At 42.3% G+C, this 18,553-nt stretch overlaps 1 protein-coding gene across 5 annotated transcripts in view; it reads right to left on the bottom strand.

The window, feature by feature from the left end:
• Window positions 1–1,831: 1,831 nt before the first annotated feature.
• MCTP2 (multiple C2 and transmembrane domain containing 2) overlaps window positions 1,832–18,553 on the bottom strand; it is a 76,855-nt gene continuing 60,133 nt past the window's right edge. For 4 of the 5 annotated variants that reach the window (XM_042472746.1, XM_042472747.1, XM_042472745.1 and 1 more), the window contains 5 exons: window positions 15,954–15,995; window positions 9,758–9,867; window positions 7,572–7,681; window positions 6,626–6,723; window positions 1,832–3,829 (listed from right to left, as the gene is read on the bottom strand). In XM_042472746.1, the coding sequence (XP_042328680.1) occupies window positions 3,761–3,829; window positions 6,626–6,723; window positions 7,572–7,681; window positions 9,758–9,867; window positions 15,954–15,995 (429 nt within the window). In that variant the 3' untranslated portion in view covers window positions 1,832–3,760. The remainder of the gene's footprint in view (window positions 3,830–6,625; window positions 6,724–7,571; window positions 7,682–9,757; window positions 9,868–15,953; window positions 15,996–18,553) is intronic. The other variant, XR_006104498.1, reaches the window with a different exon arrangement.

Below are 18,553 nucleotides of genomic sequence, written 5' to 3' on the forward strand. Positions count from 1 at the left end.
ACTCATTGCTTCTACCATTCTTGGGTTGAATATACAGTCGGAATATACAACGACATCCTGTCCCTCCATGTGATACTCTCTGTTGTCAGCTGGTGGATCCCAAGCCAATGGAACAGTGAATCCACGGTTGATTTTACTTCAAACATTAACAAAGCTAGTCTAAGTGTTGAACATTTCTGGAGGGGGGGGGATAGTTCAGGACCTTGGAATCCTCCTTTATAGATCTGAGTAAAATCCAGAGCGGGTTCATCGCTCCACTTATCTGGAATCCACCAGCCAATACATAGCCATGCCATGCTTTCATGTGTAGGATTGGCCCCCACTCCAAGTCAGAAAATGCCCAGGTGCCAGGATATTATAGGCAAAAATCACCACTGACAATTAAAGAAGGGTCATTCTTCTTTTTCTTTTAAAGTTGCAAATGGATAAACAATTAAAAATGTATTGAAAGCAGAAAAGGGAAAGAGAGAGAGAGAGAGGAATAATTCCTAATTAATTCTGGTGCCCTGCTCAACCTCAGTCTATTTGTAATCCTACAGGGAACATCTTTATTGATCTGGGGGACGCTGCTGCAGACTTCTGATGCTTATCTCAGCATAAAAATAGGCTCTCATGACGAGCAGTGATTTAATTACATGACAATCACCGCTAACAATGCATGGCGAATACCGAAAAAAAAAATTACAACCCACTATGCAGAGGGAGGCTGGCAGTGATAAATGCAAACCAAGGGTGTTGACTTTCAGTAAAGTCATCCATTGCCAGTAATGGTGGGAGACAGAGATCTCCCCCTTCTTCTTCGCCCCCCATCCATTGGTTGGGCTTGCCATCCTTTTGGAAGCAAAGGGCCTCTTTGGAGAACTGCTCCAAAGGATCTCCAGACATATTGGTGGGTGGGTTGAGAGAGGGAGGGCTCCAGAAGCAGAGGGGATTGTGATCAAAGCGTGGTTGAAAGCATGCGACAGTTGAACTTGCCACCGCGCGACACCTCCAAGAGCGCTGGGAGATCTTTTGCACATGAGCTTGTCAGGATCAGGAAATAAACAAAGGGAAAACGGTTCCTGAAATTTGGTTGATGCAAGGAGGATGTGGAAAAGGGAGCATTCTGGCCACTGGGGAAAAGCATCATTTGGAAAGACACTGGCATCTCGTCCAATCTAGTGAGAGAATCGGCCACATTTCCAGGAAGAAATGACTTTTCAACCAAACCCCACACAGCCTTGGAATAAGTAAAAAATAGATCTGGCTTGTCAAAATTTAGCTGGCTCTGCTTCACTGCCTTTCCTTCCATGTGGCATCAACACAATGCATTTTGTGATGTTTAGCAGTGGGCCATTTCAGATGTCACTTTGTTGTGCCAAATTGTGGCATGTACAAGCTATGCCACATCCCTTCTTTGCATGCATCTACAAAGCTATAAGCTATACCGCATTCTTCTTTGCATGCGCATATTTCTGTCCTCGTATCATGGGATGTGAAGAGCATGTTGTGCCAGATGAGGGGTTGCCATGTGTCTCCTGCAGCATCATTGGTGCACAGAACATGCCTGTAAGTAAATCTCGGCTGCATCTACATTGCAGAATTAATGCAGAATTGCTTTACTACTGGTTCCATCCTACAGAATCCTGGGATTTGTAGTTTTGTGAGACATTTAGCCTTCTCGTTCAGACTACAAATCCCGTTATTCCATAGCATTGTGCTACGGCAGTCAAAGAGGTGTCAAACTGCATTAATTCTACAGTGTGGCAGCAGCTCAGGATACAGCCACTGGAGTAGTGATGGAGAGAAATACTAGACATGAGCAATAAAAATGAACCTGCCCTTTAGAGTAAAATATATTCCCTCTTTATTATATCACCAAAATGTTTTGTTTTGAGTTGAAATCTCTTCTAGACCAAATATCCACATCATTTCAGAAAGCCGCTTCTTAATGTAACATAATGCATTCGTTAAAAAGTGGAATTTTTTAACAAAGAAAGTGATACAGTATAAATTTCCCACAAATCCTTCACAACCTGCATTTCACATAAACACATAAACATCTAGTAAGTGCCAAGAAATCGACTAAAGGAGGGTGACCTGTTCTTGGGTTCTTTCTATACATTGAACTCCCATTGCACCAACCTCAGATTTGAATCCTCTAAATGAAAGATGCTCTGTTTAAGGAGTTTCATCACCATCATTATCATCTTCAGGTAGCAAACTATCCTGAGATATCCTCATTCTTATCTCAATGGGATGTTCCTCAACCTGTTTCATGTGGTAGCTTCATGGGAACACAAAAATGCCTCGGATCAGACCATGTAGTCTATCATCCTGGTTCCTATAGTGAATATTTGCCTCAAACGCTACTGTGTAAATCACCATCTTCCCTTTCCAACTATTCTTTCCCTGGAAGCCCACCTTGTTTGGGAACTGAATCTTTGTCTCCAACTTTTACCCTCCCAAGTGTTTTGACTGCAACTCATTTGCAACTCATCCCTCTCCTCAACATGGCTAGCATAGAAGAATGATGGGAGTTGTAGTCCAACATCTGTGGGAGCCACTTCTCTAAACCATCATGTTTCATTAAAAAGCTAAGTCACTGGTGTTCAAATCACTTCTATTTACAATTACGAATATGACAATCAACTTCTGAATTGCAATATATTAGCTTTTTTAGGAATAAAGATAACCACATAAGGCACTGGCTGTTGCAAGACAAACTAGGCAAGAGTGAGCAACCGTATGCTGTCCAAACGTTTTGGACCAAAACATCCATAATCCACATTGACTAGGGACTCTTGGAGTTGAAGTCCAAACCGTCGGAAAGTCCAAAGATTAACCATACCTAGGCTCAGTCGCCATGCTGCCCTAAATCCACATGTAATACACAGAATTACATGACAAAAATACACTAAAAATTGCTACAGATCCCCCCCACACATGTCCTTTTAGTGCATGCATCTCCATGCCCATAAAGTTATATTAAAGAAGTATTTTGCATATGTAGTGTGGGCATGTCATTGCATCAGGCAAGTGGGATGGAGGAGAACATGGAAAGACTGGTAAGATGAAAACATTGGACATATAGTATCTGTATGGCCAGTGGTAGATTCATTTCTCATAGTCTGGTTATGTGGAAGCTGGAGTAAATGCCTGTCGCCAGCAACAGACTCCTTTCAAAGCAAACCAACTCCACTGTAGTATCTAGCAGCTACTGGCAATTTTTGAACAAATATCTCAGCTGCAATAGCTGGATTTTAAAAAAAGGAGGAGGAGGAGGAGGAGGAAAGAAAATGAGCAGTTCCTTGTCATTACAAGAAAACAAAATTGTTCATCTGTCCCTTGCTTGAAGCAGAAGCGATCGATCGTGTTCATATCTTGGTGCAAATCGGTTGGGTATGTTTATTTGCTTGAAAACGTTGAGAATGCCTCATATCAGTTGTGTCAATCTGGTGCACAAAGTAAAAGATTTTTCCTTTCTGTTATCCCAACCAAAAGGAAGTTTTGACTCCAATATACATGTTGAAAACCATTCAGGATTCTCTTAGTGAAGGTAAAATCAGTGCGCAAGAGGACAAAAAAGAAAAACCCAGCCAGATACAAGGAGAGGTTTCGGGTTAATTTGGAGCAGGGGAATTTCTACATATGTCTTCCAGACAAAACATCCAGGATATGAGGCAGCGAACGATGTTCCGATCTGATCTGAAAAGGGATGGGAGTTGCGCAGGGCGCATGAGTGTTTTGTGGGAGAATGCCACATTCCAAGCCCTGCATCCTACAGAGCGCTCCGCTTCTTCCTAATGGGACTGGAACCACTGTATGGTTTCAATTCAGCGTGTTGCACCTGTAAAAACAAACAGACGTCACATTTGCAACAAGGTAACCCAAGCTTTCTCCGCAATGTGTTAATGGCTCCCTGAGGACAAACCCAGGGAAAAACTCAGGAAAGTTCAAAAGTAATGAATCATTTTCCAAACACAGTAACATGGGGGATTAATTGCAGGAAGGATTTGAGAAGTCATGCATCATTTCTTGAAAAGCAAAATATTAAAGCCAGATTTTTTTCCCCTCTCCCCTAATGAGATGCACTGAGCCGGGGGTTGAGAGGGCTTCCACCTGATTTCGGCATGCGGTCGGAAAGGTCCCATGCCATTGTGATCTTGACTTACTTTCTTGGAGCTTGATAATGAAATAGGAACATACATATACACGTATGCAAACACATACGCTCTGTGTGATAAACCCAATGTTTTCTCAGCTTGGGGAATACAAAAAGATGTGCCCATGTTTATTGACTTGATACAGGAAACACAAACTTTATCCACATTTGGATTTGTCTGAATTTGATGGTCTCTTGTGATGGAATCTTGCTTATTCCTGCTAATTGATTCATGCAAAGTAGAATCTCATGCCATTCCAGTATAAGGATGTAATTTTTCACTAAGTTTCTTCTAGATGCCTCTCTGGGAAATTTCCTTTCTGCCATAATAGATTTCTGCTAGTTGCACATCAATTTTTCTTTTCCTCATCCACGCTTGCCTACCAAATATAGCCTCCTAAGACACTATGCTAGCCAAGATTCCCAGGTTATTGAGAGCAACTAGTGCAGAGCAGGAAAGCCACCACCACCAACCACAACTCTGCTGTCATTTGTTCAATATGCCAACAAAGTGATACAGGCCAAAAATTCCTATCTGGCCCCAAAGTGACCAGTTGAAGCTTGCCCTCAACCCACAATGTGCACAAATGTGCATTGTAAAGCACATGTACATTCTGCATTGCACATACAGATCCACATTTCAATAACCAGCCTAGTGCAGTGTTCCTGCTCTCAAACGATTAAACCAGGCTGGTTATCGAAATGTATTTGCACATCTGTATGTGCAATATAGAATGTACATGGGCTTTACATCACTCATCTGCATGATCTGACTGCAGAGGAGCTTTATCAGAAAGACTTTATCAGAAAGACTGTGCATGCATATGACACCAATAGGATGCCAGAAATAATGTTGCAGAACAGTTCACTCTGGAAAAGGAATACAGATTCTGTGATACCAAAAAGGCAAATCACAGAGTCCATATTGTGTGGGTATTGTGTGAGTATAGTGATATTAGCTACTAACAATATATACACACACAAGATTTGTTTGCACACTTTTGGTTGGCACAATGAAAGTCTTACCACAATGTGGGCTCTGGAAATTGGAAAGGGAAAGGAGTGCAAGGTTTATGGGTTATTTCTCATTTTCTAAGCCGTTGTTAAACTATGTTGAACTCCATTTGTATTTTCTCTCTTTTAGTTGGTGCAAAATCTTGTCTTTAAATCACATGCACCATTTTGGCATTGGCCAGACTGTTCCTCCCAACTCATCCATCCGCACACCTTTAACACCAACTTCCTTTAAGGTCACTGAGGATAAGAGAAACCATTTCAGGCAAATTTCAGAAAGGCAAACTTTATATATAACCGAAACAGAAAAGCAGCTTATCTTCAAATATAAATATTAATGTCTACTGCCACTGCAAATCCTGTGTCCTCTAAAAGGAAAAAAGCTGGAGCAGAGAGTGAGAGAAGACTCAAAAGCACACTTAAGCCGAATGACTGGATAGCCTGGGAAAAATTAATCAAACTAAATCAGGGTTTGATTCATCTCTGGATGGCATTGCCTTTGCCTCCCTTAACAACTGTCCTGGGGAAGGGGACAATTCAGGTCAAGCGCTACTCAGCAAAGTGCAAAAAGTAATAAAATAGAAATAAAACAGTTCACAGAGTTTATGTACTGTTAACACCCAGCCAGCCAAAAACAGGAAGCAATGCCAGCTAAAGATATTAATCTGGTGTCATGCGTCAGATAATTTAGAACAATCTCTTTCCTTCCTGATGCAGACTGCTTCTGCCTGATGAGAAAAATAGAAAACATGGACCACATGGGACCTTCTTACACCATTTATAAGCCCTGCTCCAAGGGATCATAGCATACCCTCCACATTTCACAGTTGGAGCCCAGAAGGATTTGTCATTGCCTTCCCTTGAGGCTGAGAGCATGTGACTTGCCCAAAGTCACCCAGTGAATTTCACAGCCAAGCCATGAAATCGAGCCCTGGTTTCCAAAGTCACAGTCCAACACTCAAACCACTAGGCCTCACTGACCCATACAGACACATGAATATATCTCCACACCTCACAGCCCCACACCTATCTAAGTCAGAAGTAAAAGCCATTGCATTCATAGTGATGTACTTTCAGGTGTGTAGTCCTTCAATTCTAGCCTTGTGCTGATATTAGTCACCCAAGGGATGGAGCAGCAATACACGCATGCACACAGTAACATAAATATTAAAGCAAATGTTGACGGAGGAGGCCTTCTCTAATAACCGCATTCAGCGGATTGCCAAGCCTTTTAAAAAGAGAGGACTTCGGGGGATATAACTCCTTCCTGAAAAGACATCCATCCCCCCCTTCCCTCTTTTCCTGCATCTGTCTATCTCCTCCTCTGCCTGCGTTTATGGTTTCTTCAGATGCTTTCTCTCTGCTGGTCAAAAAATGCCCCTGCATTGTGTTCATCTGGCATCGCACCTGGTGGTTCTTTGGGCCAGGGACTGGTGTCTCAGTTGGAGCTCACCATTTATTACTTACCCTTTGAACATCTGACGGCACCCTGGAGAGGAAATCGAGGAGCTCATTATTGTCAATGGCATAGGGGTTCCTGAGCTTTTTAGTAAATTTATTTATGCCTGGGAAAGAAAGAAAAGGGGGGAAATGCAATAAAATACTGTAAGATTTTAAAGGCGAGAGACAGTGGAAAAAATAAAATACGTTGGAAACATGGAGATGCACACGTCGCGGCATATAAATGCCTTGCTTGCTCAGGCAACAAGGTGGGTGGTGTTGGAGGGAATATGGCTTTTGCAAGAAAAAATTAGTGTGAAAACACAGATGAGCCGGACACATGTTGTTGTCATGTGGAATCATTCACAAACGTCTTGCTTTGAAAGGAGCGGTGGGCAGGTTGTTACAAAGCAACACAGTTTGCCTCAGGAATGGAACGCCTTCCTTTTCCCCTCTTTTTAAAAAAGCCGTAAGAGAGGCAGGGATAACTCTTGCAAAGAACTGAAAGGGTGACTTTGAGGGTGACAATTTGGCCTTGGGAAGACATATCCAAAGGCAAAATCTGCACCCAGCACATGGCTTTCCGAGGCTCTCTCTTTGGGGTCTTCTAAGTGTGCAAAGAGAAGGCTAAGCTGGCTGCCCTCTGCAAAGACCTCCTTATTTACAGGCCTTTGGCTGTTCATTGCAGAAGGACTTTTTAATTTGGGGGTGCTGTATTTTTCCTTGTTATCATGATGTCTTAAGTGCCTTTTTAACTGTTTTAAAATAATGTTTAATATGGTTATTTAATTGCTTTTAACTTTTTGCATCATCCAATGTTTTGATTTTTCTTGCTTTTAACTTCTGTTATGAACCTCCTTGGCTCCCATACTGAGAGAATTTAATGCAAATTAAATACAAAAACCAACAAATAAAGCAATGGGCAACGCATAGCTGACTTCTTCAGAGGCATTTGCATCCAGGACTGACTTACCCCAGATTAAAATGATGTACCTTAGTGGTATGTAATACAGAGCAATCATTGCCACACCAAGGACTAAACAAGCCAAGGCAGAGAGGAAAGGGACCGTCCAGTTGAATGTGCTATGGAATTACATGGAGAAGACAACAAGAAAGAACATTTAAGTGTTCAAAGAACTAACCAACATGTTTCATCAGAGTCCCCAACTGCACAGAAGTTTCTAACCATGTTCTAGAACATGTGAATTTTGCCAGTGGCGCCCATGTCAGTGGAGTAGTGGCTCCAATCAAAAGTGAAAGACCTTGTCCGCTTCATTGTTTCGTTGAAGTTTAGGCTAAAACCACATTTGCTGTTTGCAATACAATATCACAGGCACATTGTTATAGTTCACAGAGGACAGACAAGGAGAAAGCATGAAGCTGCTTATAGCTTCAGGCTCAGTTGACTGTAATTGGCTAAGATTCTATATCAGGGTTGTGACATTACATATTTATCATGTTATGCAACCCTTTTGTTGAATGCCAGAGCTGTGCAATTCAACCAGGACACCAAACAGGCATCCAAATGTACAACCAAATGTGCGCGCAGTATGCATCCATGCCTGATGGCGCCATATGCAAAACACCAATTTTGCACCCTCGGACTGAATACGGACATTCAGCATTGGGCAAACATAACTGATTGTGTCCACAAGGAAACTTACAAATGCATAAGGCACCTACAGGTTCCAGTTATGAAGAGTGGAGGTGGAGGAAACCACTGTGGTCATCCAGCTGTTGAGGGCCACATCTCCCATCAAGGGATTATGAGAAGGGCAGTCTAATGACACCTGGAGAGCCGCATTGATCAACCCCTTTTGCAGAGGGCATTAAGCAAGGTGAATATATAAGGTCCATTCTCTGGAGAGCCAGCAAAACTGTCAGCTTGAATGTTGTATTACGATATTGGGTCATACTTTCTCAGCCTCACACATCTTCACCAATGAACCTCTTGATTTGAACCCGTATGTTCATAAAACTCAACAAGCAAGGTTAGTGTCCGAGGATCTGAAAAGCACCACACTACCTACCTTACCTATAAAAGTTTTCTCTCCTACTTCTACATGAAGACAAAAGTTTGGTTCTGTGACCTAGACATAACCTTTTATGGCTTAGTCTAATGTTCAGCCTTCTGAGGGCACCGACTGTCACCAGAAGGTCACCAGAGATGTCCCCTGGATGTCCTTAAAGCCCAATGGTGGTGCAAAACAAGAACCAGATTGGGTTATGAAGAACACTTTGTCTTCTGTGAGGAGGGAGGATGTCTCCGCTTCAATGAGGACCTTACAATTTAAATTAAAGGAAAAGCTGAGCCCTGGCCCAGAAACACATGGAAAGTATTTTTAAATCCATCCGTTCCCAACCAACTTGGGCTGTGAAAGAAGTCCCTTTGATACTAAGGGTCATACAGATGGAAAGGCTATGTAAACCATTGTGACACTTGTTAAAACCACTCCGAGGGACTCCCAGCCCACCCTGGGCCATAGCAACATTACTGTTGGGTTACAATGGGATTCCTGGTGGATTAGGCAGGGCAGCCATATTAATGCCCTCCTGTGTTCTTAGGGATCATTGTCATCAAAATGAATACAAAATGAAGCAAGAGTCACCCAGCACTTCAAGCCTTCCTGCCATCCAGCTGCACACAGAACAGTACTCTGTTCACAAAGTGGAAGGCTTTGCTGGGCCATTTCCCACACAGCTGGGAAAGATGTTGTGGAACCACAACACTTGGATTTGTTGTATTTTTAGACCCCTGCATGGCTGTTCTTTTAAAGAGCGGAACCGTCGACAAAACTGTGCGTGTGCGTGTGTCATACAGACAGACAGAAAGACAGACACACGTGTGAGTAAAAGAGGGGTTACACAGTTGCACCAGTGCAAGAACTGTGTGTAAAAAATGAATGAACGGCACAATGGGAGACATTGTCACAAACAGATTGAAAATGCTGTTTAAAGCATGCTATTTTATTTATTCAAGGCATTTTCATGTTGCTTTGCCTTCTTAAAAATCCCAAAGTGGTTTACAGTCTCAAATTGCCTTTATGCCATGCACTGCTTAAAGGAGAGATCTTGTAGCTTGTTGTTTTCAGCTGTGTTGTTCAGACACAAACATACACACACACACACCCACATCATGGGAGCAAAACTTTCACTTACTTTTTTATCCTCTCTGCAAACGATGCTATTTCCTCCAAAACAGTTTGAACTGTTATAACAATGTCTTGGACCATGTGGATCCTTTCTATTAAGCTCTTTTTTTCAGATTCCTGGAAGGATTAAGGAAAGAGGAGCAAGAGCGGGGGGCGAGAGAGGAGGAAAAAACACGAACCGTTGAGACCGATACTTTCTAAAATCATTCCAGACAATAAGGGTTGTAGAAGAGGTTATTGCAAAATGCTGGGCAATAACATCCTCCTGGGTAGCATTTTAAAAAAGGCCCACATGTTCTTCGGCTGCAGCCTGGAATCCTATGATGTCTCCTACAATAATGCTACATTTAAAGGCTTCACAACTGCAGATGCTCGTCTTCTGACTTCAGCACTTGAGAGGACATTTTCCAATTAGCAAAAATCTCATTTAATGTCAGAGTTACTTATGGCATGTAAGTAACCTCTCCCTATGTATTGGAAGAATGCATGCCCAATTGCATCTGGATCGCACAGCTAAATACACCATCGATAATACCTGTTTCCCTAGATGTGCATTTGTCCAAAATGGGGGAAATTAGCTTACAGTTGTAAACCGCTTAGACACTGCTGGTTCAGTATGGAGCGGTATATAAATGAAGCTGTTTGAAAATGTCTCCTATGCTCCATTGATGTACACATATAGAATAACCCTCCACCTAAACAGAAAGGGTCCAAATGGATCATGGAACATTATCTGCATATTTCTAATAGAAGCATAAAGTACTTTCCAGGGACATGGATGGTGGGTTTTCCCCAAGGGCAGTGGTAGCTGGTGGCTTTCATGTCAATGGAGCAGCGAATCCATTCCAGGCTTTAAAGAAACCCAGATAGGTTCACCACCTTAGCTAAAGTTTCTTTAAAGTGCAGATTGAATTCCCCCACTCCTCTTACTGGTGAATATGCACAAGCCTCCATTTTCGCGGGGGGTCCGGAACTGATCCCCCGCGAAAATGGAGGGCCAACTGTAGTTTCATCTTGGGTGGGTACAGGTAGTAGTCTTCATATCCAAAGTTGGTAGGAAAAAAAGCTTCCAGGTTGCCAAGGGTAGCTTCTTCCAAGTGAAATAGATGCCTAAGCTATAGTCCATTTAGTAATCTTGTTGTGCCGTCCGCTGCCTCTAACTTCTGAACAATTCTTTGCAGCAATGGAATTTAAAAGAAAAACAAAACCAGCCAAGATCTTCCAGGGCAAGCCTGTTCTTGCAACCTGGAGCTGTGAAGAATATCATCTGGCAGCTGGGTAGACATCCTGCTGGCTTTGTTTACACGTCTCAGATTGTGCTACAAGAATGTGGCGATAACACAATTTAGCAAACACAATATTACGTCTTCTGCTGCAAGCTAGCCAGGCCTCCTCGGATGGAGAGACGGAGTGAAGGTGAAATAACTGAAAGGCATCCTAATGGGCCTATGATGTCCATCGATGTAAGATGGATATAAATCCCACTGCCAGGAAGGCTGAAGACTGAAGGCTGAAGACATTTTGCTGCCCACGGCAGAGTTGCAAAGCTGTGCCCTGTGCACCCGAGTTAAGGCGCATAGTAGCAAAAGCAACCGAGTCAATTTGGTGACCAGGGCAAATAAAATAAGACTAATTAAAAACTACAGTGTGCCCTTGGTTTATGTGGGGGATCTGTTCTGGACTCCCCTGGGTAAGCCAAATATCGTGTATGGTCAAGCCTTATTCAAGTGAATGGGGCTCATGCACACGGGGGCACATGCCCCATTCATTCTAATGGGACGCACCGCCCCTTGCGCCCCGTGTGCTCCTGCGCAGCTCTATGCAGCTTTGCACATAAGCTCAAAGCGGCATATAACGCGGGTGCACTGTACAAGCACTTCTTTCTACCTCAGAAGGAAACCTAATACAAGCAGAATATCCCTTATCCAAAATGCTAGGGACCAGAAGTGTGTTTGGGTTGGATAGAAATTATACTGTTGTTAGATTGCAACTCCCAGCGGTCTTAGTCAGCATGGCCAGTTGTGAGGAATGCTGGGGGTTTCAGCTATTATTATTATTATTATTATTATTATTATTATTATTATTATTAAGCTTTATTTATATGTAGTGCTGTAAATTTACACAGCACTGTACATACAATCTTTAATTAGACGGTTCCCTGCCCTTCAGCTCAACAACTTCTAGAAATCTGCTCTCCTTATTGTTGGTAAATCCAACTGGAGTAGGTCCATTTAATCAACAGGATTTACATAAGTGTTGACTTCCCATTCAATAATACAGTGGGCCCTTGCTATCCATTGGGGTTTGGTTCCAGAACCCCACATAGATACCAAAATCCATGGATGCCCATGTTCCATTATATAGTGGCAGAGCAAAATGGTGCCATGCCTCTCATATAAAATGGAAAAATCAATAATTGCTTTTTGGAATCTGAATATTTTCAAGCTGTGGATAGTTAAATGTGTGGCTAAAGAGTTGGTGAATGTGGAGGGCTGACTGAAGATTCATTGGGTCTATTCTAGCAGGGATGACCAGCAAGGTTCAGGATTATGAGATTTCCCAGATCCCTCTAGGCTTGGAGAGAATGGGAGTTATATTTTTAAAGGTAACTTCTCAAGTTCTATCAATCTTTCCATAGGCTTTTTATTTTGCCCTGAAAATTGGGCTCATGCACACACACAGAGAGAGACCTTTTTACTTGATCCAAGTTTAATCCGATAGCCCTGCCTGTCCAGTTGTGCCTTACAAAAGAGCACACCTTGCACACCTATATTTGAGTTCCATTGAAGGATGAATTTCTCGCCAGTTGCGCTGGCATCTGCCGCAGTCGGACTTCTTTTGATACTATTTCCTTGTGACTTTTGGGTGACCTGCCTCTCTTAAGCCAAAAATCTAATTGGCTCCTAGGCACCCATGGCTCAAAATCCTCCTTCTCTGAAGCCTTTGTTGAAAATTAAGAAGCAAATTCCCCGCCTGCATCGGACAAAGTGGTCCCCCTCGCCCATCTTTTCTCTCATTCTGCTCCCTGTTTCTTCACAGTCCATTTCTTACTTCCACTGCTTCTCAGCTGACTGTGGCACTCTTGGAGGAATAAAAGTAGCCCTCGGCCTCTGGGAAAGAATTAAAACCATCAAAACAAATTTACAACCGGGAATTAATTACATGACCAGTGTGTTCCTTAAAATCTTCTCCTTGCATTCTGAGCTGAGAAAGGACTCGTCTCTCCATTAATTGCTTAAGCAAAACTACAAAAGAGGTTATTGGGGAAGATTAAGCATGGCAAGAGAAAGGGAGGACTTTTCAGTTTTTTAAAAAAGGGGGGGGAAAGAAAGTTGAACGGAGTCAGAATTTAAAGCCTTTTGTGTCTCGGTAATTCACCTCCGCTTGAACTTGGAAAATGAGATGCGTGGCTGTCACCCAAGGGAGGTTGAAACGTTCGTGATCTCAGCTTTTGTCAAGTAGGCAACAGCTAGCAACGGAGCATGTTGCGCACTTGCTACAAAGTGCTCAACGTTTCATGGTGCCACAGCGGAGTGCCATGCCTTCAGTGGATCCTGAGGCCTGGGAAGTTTAGCCCAAGATCTTGTAATATCTGTACAAGATCCACCACAAAAGAGGGAGCAGTCTGGTAGCGGATGGTGTCTTCCAGGTTGGTGGACGCAGGGAATCTTGGCAAGCTTTTACTTTGAATTTTAAAGAAGCTGTCCAAGGTGATGAATCCTTTTCTTTCCTTTTCTATTAAAGAAGGTTGGATTGAAATTGGGAGTGGATTCACTGTTCCTCTGGCATAGGAGATCCCAACCTCTACTGGAAGAGGCAACCTATTTGGTTAAAGTGTCTAGGTGGGAGTGTGGTTCTCTGTACAAAACAATTATACTGTTTTCTATGCAAAAAGTGCTTTGACTATTTAATAATAATAATAATCATCATCATCATCATCATCATCTAACACCAGGGACAACCTGACAGCTCTCTGACAGATCAATGCAGGATGTCCAGCTAAAGCATCCCTAGCAGATAGCTTTCCAGGCTATTTTTGAAGATGTCCAAATAAGCAAATCCAACCACCGCTCTAGCAAATTCCTTCCATTGTTGAAGCACACCTACAGTCAAGACATTTATTGTAATGTTCAATCAAAATCTATCATCCTATAATCAGATCACTAGATCTGGTCCTGCCCTCAGGAGCAGCAAAGAACAGGCCTACTTCTTCCTCTTTGTAACAACCCTTGGGGTATTTACCCTTCAGAACATGTCCAGCTCCTTCAACATTTCCTCATATGTTTTGTTCTCCATATGTCTTCTCATCCTTGTTGCCTTCTCTGTACCCATGCCAACTTGTCAATATCCTGCTTAAAATGAGGTGCCCAGAACTGAATACAGTGCAGTACACCATACAAGGTCTGACCAGCTCAGAATATAGTGAGATGATTTCTTCCCTTGACTTGGAAACCATGTTTCTCTTAAGTTGCAGGGTTTGAGGGAGGCCTGGCCCAGAGGCATAGAATTGGAAGAGACCCCAAGGGCCATCAAGTTTAACCCACCTTGGCCATGCAGAAATACAGAATCAAAGCATCCCTGACAGATGCCCACCCAGCCTCTGTTTAAAAACCTCCAAAGGAGACTCCACTCCAAGGCAGTGTAGTCCATGGTCCCAAAGGTCTCAGAACAGTCCCTTTCTATCACCGGAGCCTCACATAACCTGGAGTGTAAATCCAAGAACACCCTTTCACTAAAGGTGTTCCAAGAGTGACCACCCTGGGAAGGTCTACCTGATCTACAGGGCCAGCCAATTGATGTCTGTAGGCTTATATAATGTTATATCCATAGGCTTAGGTAATGGCACTGGGGCCTGAGTGCTTACCTTTGCATTCAGGAAGGAGGTCAGGATGTACCTTTAGCCCTGGCTGAGGCCCAGACTAGGCAGATCTCACTGTAGAAGGTGGGCAAATTTAAAATAAAATGACTCTAGTTTAAACCCATCACCTTGGTGAGAGCATCTGACCTTTGCAAAATTTTGTTAGCAAGTCTGAAGGTCTCTGTGTATGTATGTATGTAGTTTGGAAATGGGAAACAGCAGTCCTAGCAAAAACAGAGTTTCAGAAGTTTTACAATTCCAAAGGAGAACCGAAATTTTGCGTTTAAAGTGGCAACACTAGACAGTGAAGCATGCAGCAGAGAATAAACTATGACAAACTCTGATCACGGCCTCCTCTATCAACATTTGGTGGGATAAGAGAGCAGGCAATTTAGCCCTTCCATTTTAAAGACTGATCATTCATCATATAGAAGGGGATTAATCGGTGCCTCTGTTTTTGAACTAAGTGTCTATGTGTTCCTAAGTTGTAAACAGTTACGTCTCTGAGGGCATGTTACAATTCCCAGAAGCTTGGTCTGTTACAACTGACATGCAACAGAATCCAAGAGAGCTTTTTTCCCCCTGTATACTTTGATAGAAAGAGGACATATTTGATAGAAACCATGGCCTTCTGTATCAGATCTGAGCCAACCACTTATTGTTTGTGTTAATGGTAGTACAAGAAAGAAATGTTAAGTCCCTTCCCAAACAATAAATTCCAGGATTTTGTAGGATGGACCATGTGGGTTAGAACTAATATCAAACTGCTCCAATTGTGCAGTGCAGATACAAAGCCCACCGGCAGGATCCAAATGCAAAAGCTCCCATTCCTTAGCTCTTCCCTAGCAAGTACAGATCTCCTGCATTACTTCTGTGGTGTACTACCTTTGGAAACACCTCTTGTTCAGTGGCATCAGCATTTAAATTTGCAGCTGGTATCCTAGGATCTCATGAGTTTCCTTCAAATACCGAAGCAGCCTGTTATCTGCTGTCAGATAGCAATGCAACAACTACCAGAGCACTGATGTTTGCATTATCAGAAAAGGAAATCGCAACAAGCTTTCTTGATATGTCAAGGGAACCTGGTTCTTTGAGTCTACTGAATACCTACTTCCTTCAAGAGTGGTTTGTACTGTTGACTATCTATCTATCTATCTATCTATCTATCTATCTATCTGCCATTTCCCTTACTGCATAAAATCCACTGTAGTTTTAAAAAACGAAAACAAGGATAGAATAGCTGCAAATGCTTTCTGGTGTTTACTGCTAAAATCCTTCCATCGAAAACACTAAGCTGTACCTCTAGTCTGTTGGGTTCCATTCCTCTTCAGGTATTTATTCTTACCTTGTCATCATCATCGTCATCATCCTCTAAAACAATGCAGTCCTTAAAAAGAAGAAGAAGATAGGAGATTAGTTTATCCCAAAAAGCTTTGCATAAATGTGAAGCAATGCTATTTATTTAAATGTTGATTTCTTAAATTTATTTATGGATAGTTATAGATATTTTGAGAGCCAGCATGATATAATAGTTTGAGGAGACTGTGACACTGGAGACCAGGGTTCAAACTCCCATTCAGCCACGGAGACCCACTTGGATGAACTTTGGGCAAGGCACATTCCCAGCTCTTTTTCAAAATTTTATGGACTTGGAGGCTGTGTAGTTTTTCTGTCTGTCTGTCTTTCTCTCTATCTATCCATCCATCCATCCATTCTCCTTTCTTTTTGCAAGTTGAGAAGTTCCAACAAAAATCTCATTGAAGACGAAGACCTATATAGTAGGAATGCAGTTTCACTTTCCACAATTCCAGTTTCCCGCTGTCAGCCACTGTTGAAAGATACTGTGAAGTCTAGATAATATAGAATTAGACAGACTAACAAACTTGATAGAATGAAAGTCTATAGAAATAACGAACACAGATTAGGAGAAACTAGTGTGTGTGTAGTGTGTGTGTGTGTGTGTTACAAAGCCTTGAAACAGCTCAGAATGACAACAGGCATAGAGAGAGACTGACGTCATAAAAATAATACATTAAGAGGGAAATGCGTGCTTTTTTCTTTCCTCAAAAACCAAACGGACCAATTGGAAGTTCAGAAATATTTCTATTTTGTTGTTAAAATAATTGAAATGAAGACGAAATGTTGTTTTTCTCTGAAATGTATTTTATGTAAATATGGAAAACTTAATAAAGGCCCGGTACAGACGGGCGGAAAGTGCTGTCCTCGGGCCAAAATTAAGTTTCAGGAGTGCACAGCGACTGCACGCTCCCAAACCCTAATAGAGAACGGCGGTGCAATCATGGCAGCCTCTCATCTACACAGGGACCACCATGATGATGCATGCGCCTTGCAGTGTCCAGACGTTGCTGGCAGGAAGTAGTGTCATGGCGGTGCCCTTTCCCATTTGCGCCTCTGCAAAAAAAGAATCCGCTCTAGGCAGCAGCTTCTTTTTGGCAGTGCGTCGATGTTGCAGTGTGCGGCTGCTGCAGCACCAACTCGGGGCAAAGATAGGCGGCATCTGCCAAGCCCTAAAGATTATTTTGCATAGCCTCCTTCTTATCCACAGTGGTTTCAGTTATCCATGGTCTGAAAATATTACTGACGTGGGATTCGGTACTATCTGTGGATTCAAGCATCCATTGGGGGCTTGGGATATATCTCACATGGAAAAGGGGGGCTGCCGTGTTTCTTTACACACTGAAACAAAGCAGACGCATTCTAATCACTCTAAAAGCAAAAGAAGAGGTTAGGACTTCATTTCAGGTTTATTTTAATTCACTTGCCGAGTTTTCCTGCCAGTAAGCAGCTTTGTTCTCCCTCTGACAAATGAACCCCTTGGAAAGTCAAGGCTGCGGATTCTACACTCAGTTTGCTCTACTCTCGACGACGCTGGTTTCAATGACTGTTCTCTCCCTTTAGGGCCATTACCAAAACATTAGGGGGGCAGAAAATACATTAGCACACACATAATCAATCTTAAGTATCAGATATAAAATTTTATACAGCATTATCACTCCACTTGCTAAAAAGGTGGGGAGGGGGAGGAAGGGGAATGCCGAAGCAACTTGGATTTCAATGCTGTTTCGTTGCTGGCGATGTATAAAAAAGACCTCTCAGGTTAGCTGGAGTGTTTGGTTCTTGAATAGGCAGATTATTGTTTTTTTAAATGCAATAAAATCTTTAAACACAGTAGAATGGAATGGAATAGATGCACTGAAGCAGAATTAAGAGCTGAATTGTTTAAAAAACAGGAAAAAAATTCACAATGTCAAAAAGCTGGAGGCTGCGTACTTGAAACGCAGGTATGTAAAAGCAATGCTGGATCAAAACCAAGGTTCTCACACTATGCAACCCATTGCTAAGAAATTGCGTATCGATATATCTATATACCCTCCAAAATTTCACAGGTGAAAACTGGGACATGTGTCGCCAAGCAATATTAAAATGTGACCATGATGTCAAAACCTATTAATGACAAACAAGCAAGGAGAGGCTGCAGCAGTTTGCTTATTCCTGAGCCTACCAAGAAGAGTAAGATTCTGTCCCTCTTTTCCCTTTTCTCCACTGAGTTGAATGCAACCTACTTTTGAACTCTGAACTCAGTTTGCAGCAACTGAAAGTAATAGGAGCAGAGAGAATCTGTAACATTTTAAAAGCATCTGAAAAAGTAAGATGACAGAGGATTAATCCGGACTGTCTCTGCCAAACCGAGTATGCATTTGCACAGACCACATTAATAAGCATCCCCTTTTTCCACCTCTATGTACAGTGTGAGTTCTGTTAAATCAAGTTTCAAGTTCACTCCCTCCATTGACAAAAGTTTCACCGCTGTTGCATGGGCTTTTGAAATATAAGCATTTTTATATGCAACCTGGTCAAACCTGCTTGGATGATGATGATGATGATGATGATGATGATGATGATGATGATGATGATGATGATGAT

The sequence above is a fragment of the Sceloporus undulatus genome, chromosome 6 (assembly GCF_019175285.1).
Source record: "Sceloporus undulatus isolate JIND9_A2432 ecotype Alabama chromosome 6, SceUnd_v1.1, whole genome shotgun sequence".
Lineage (NCBI taxonomy): Eukaryota > Metazoa > Chordata > Lepidosauria > Squamata > Phrynosomatidae > Sceloporus > Sceloporus undulatus.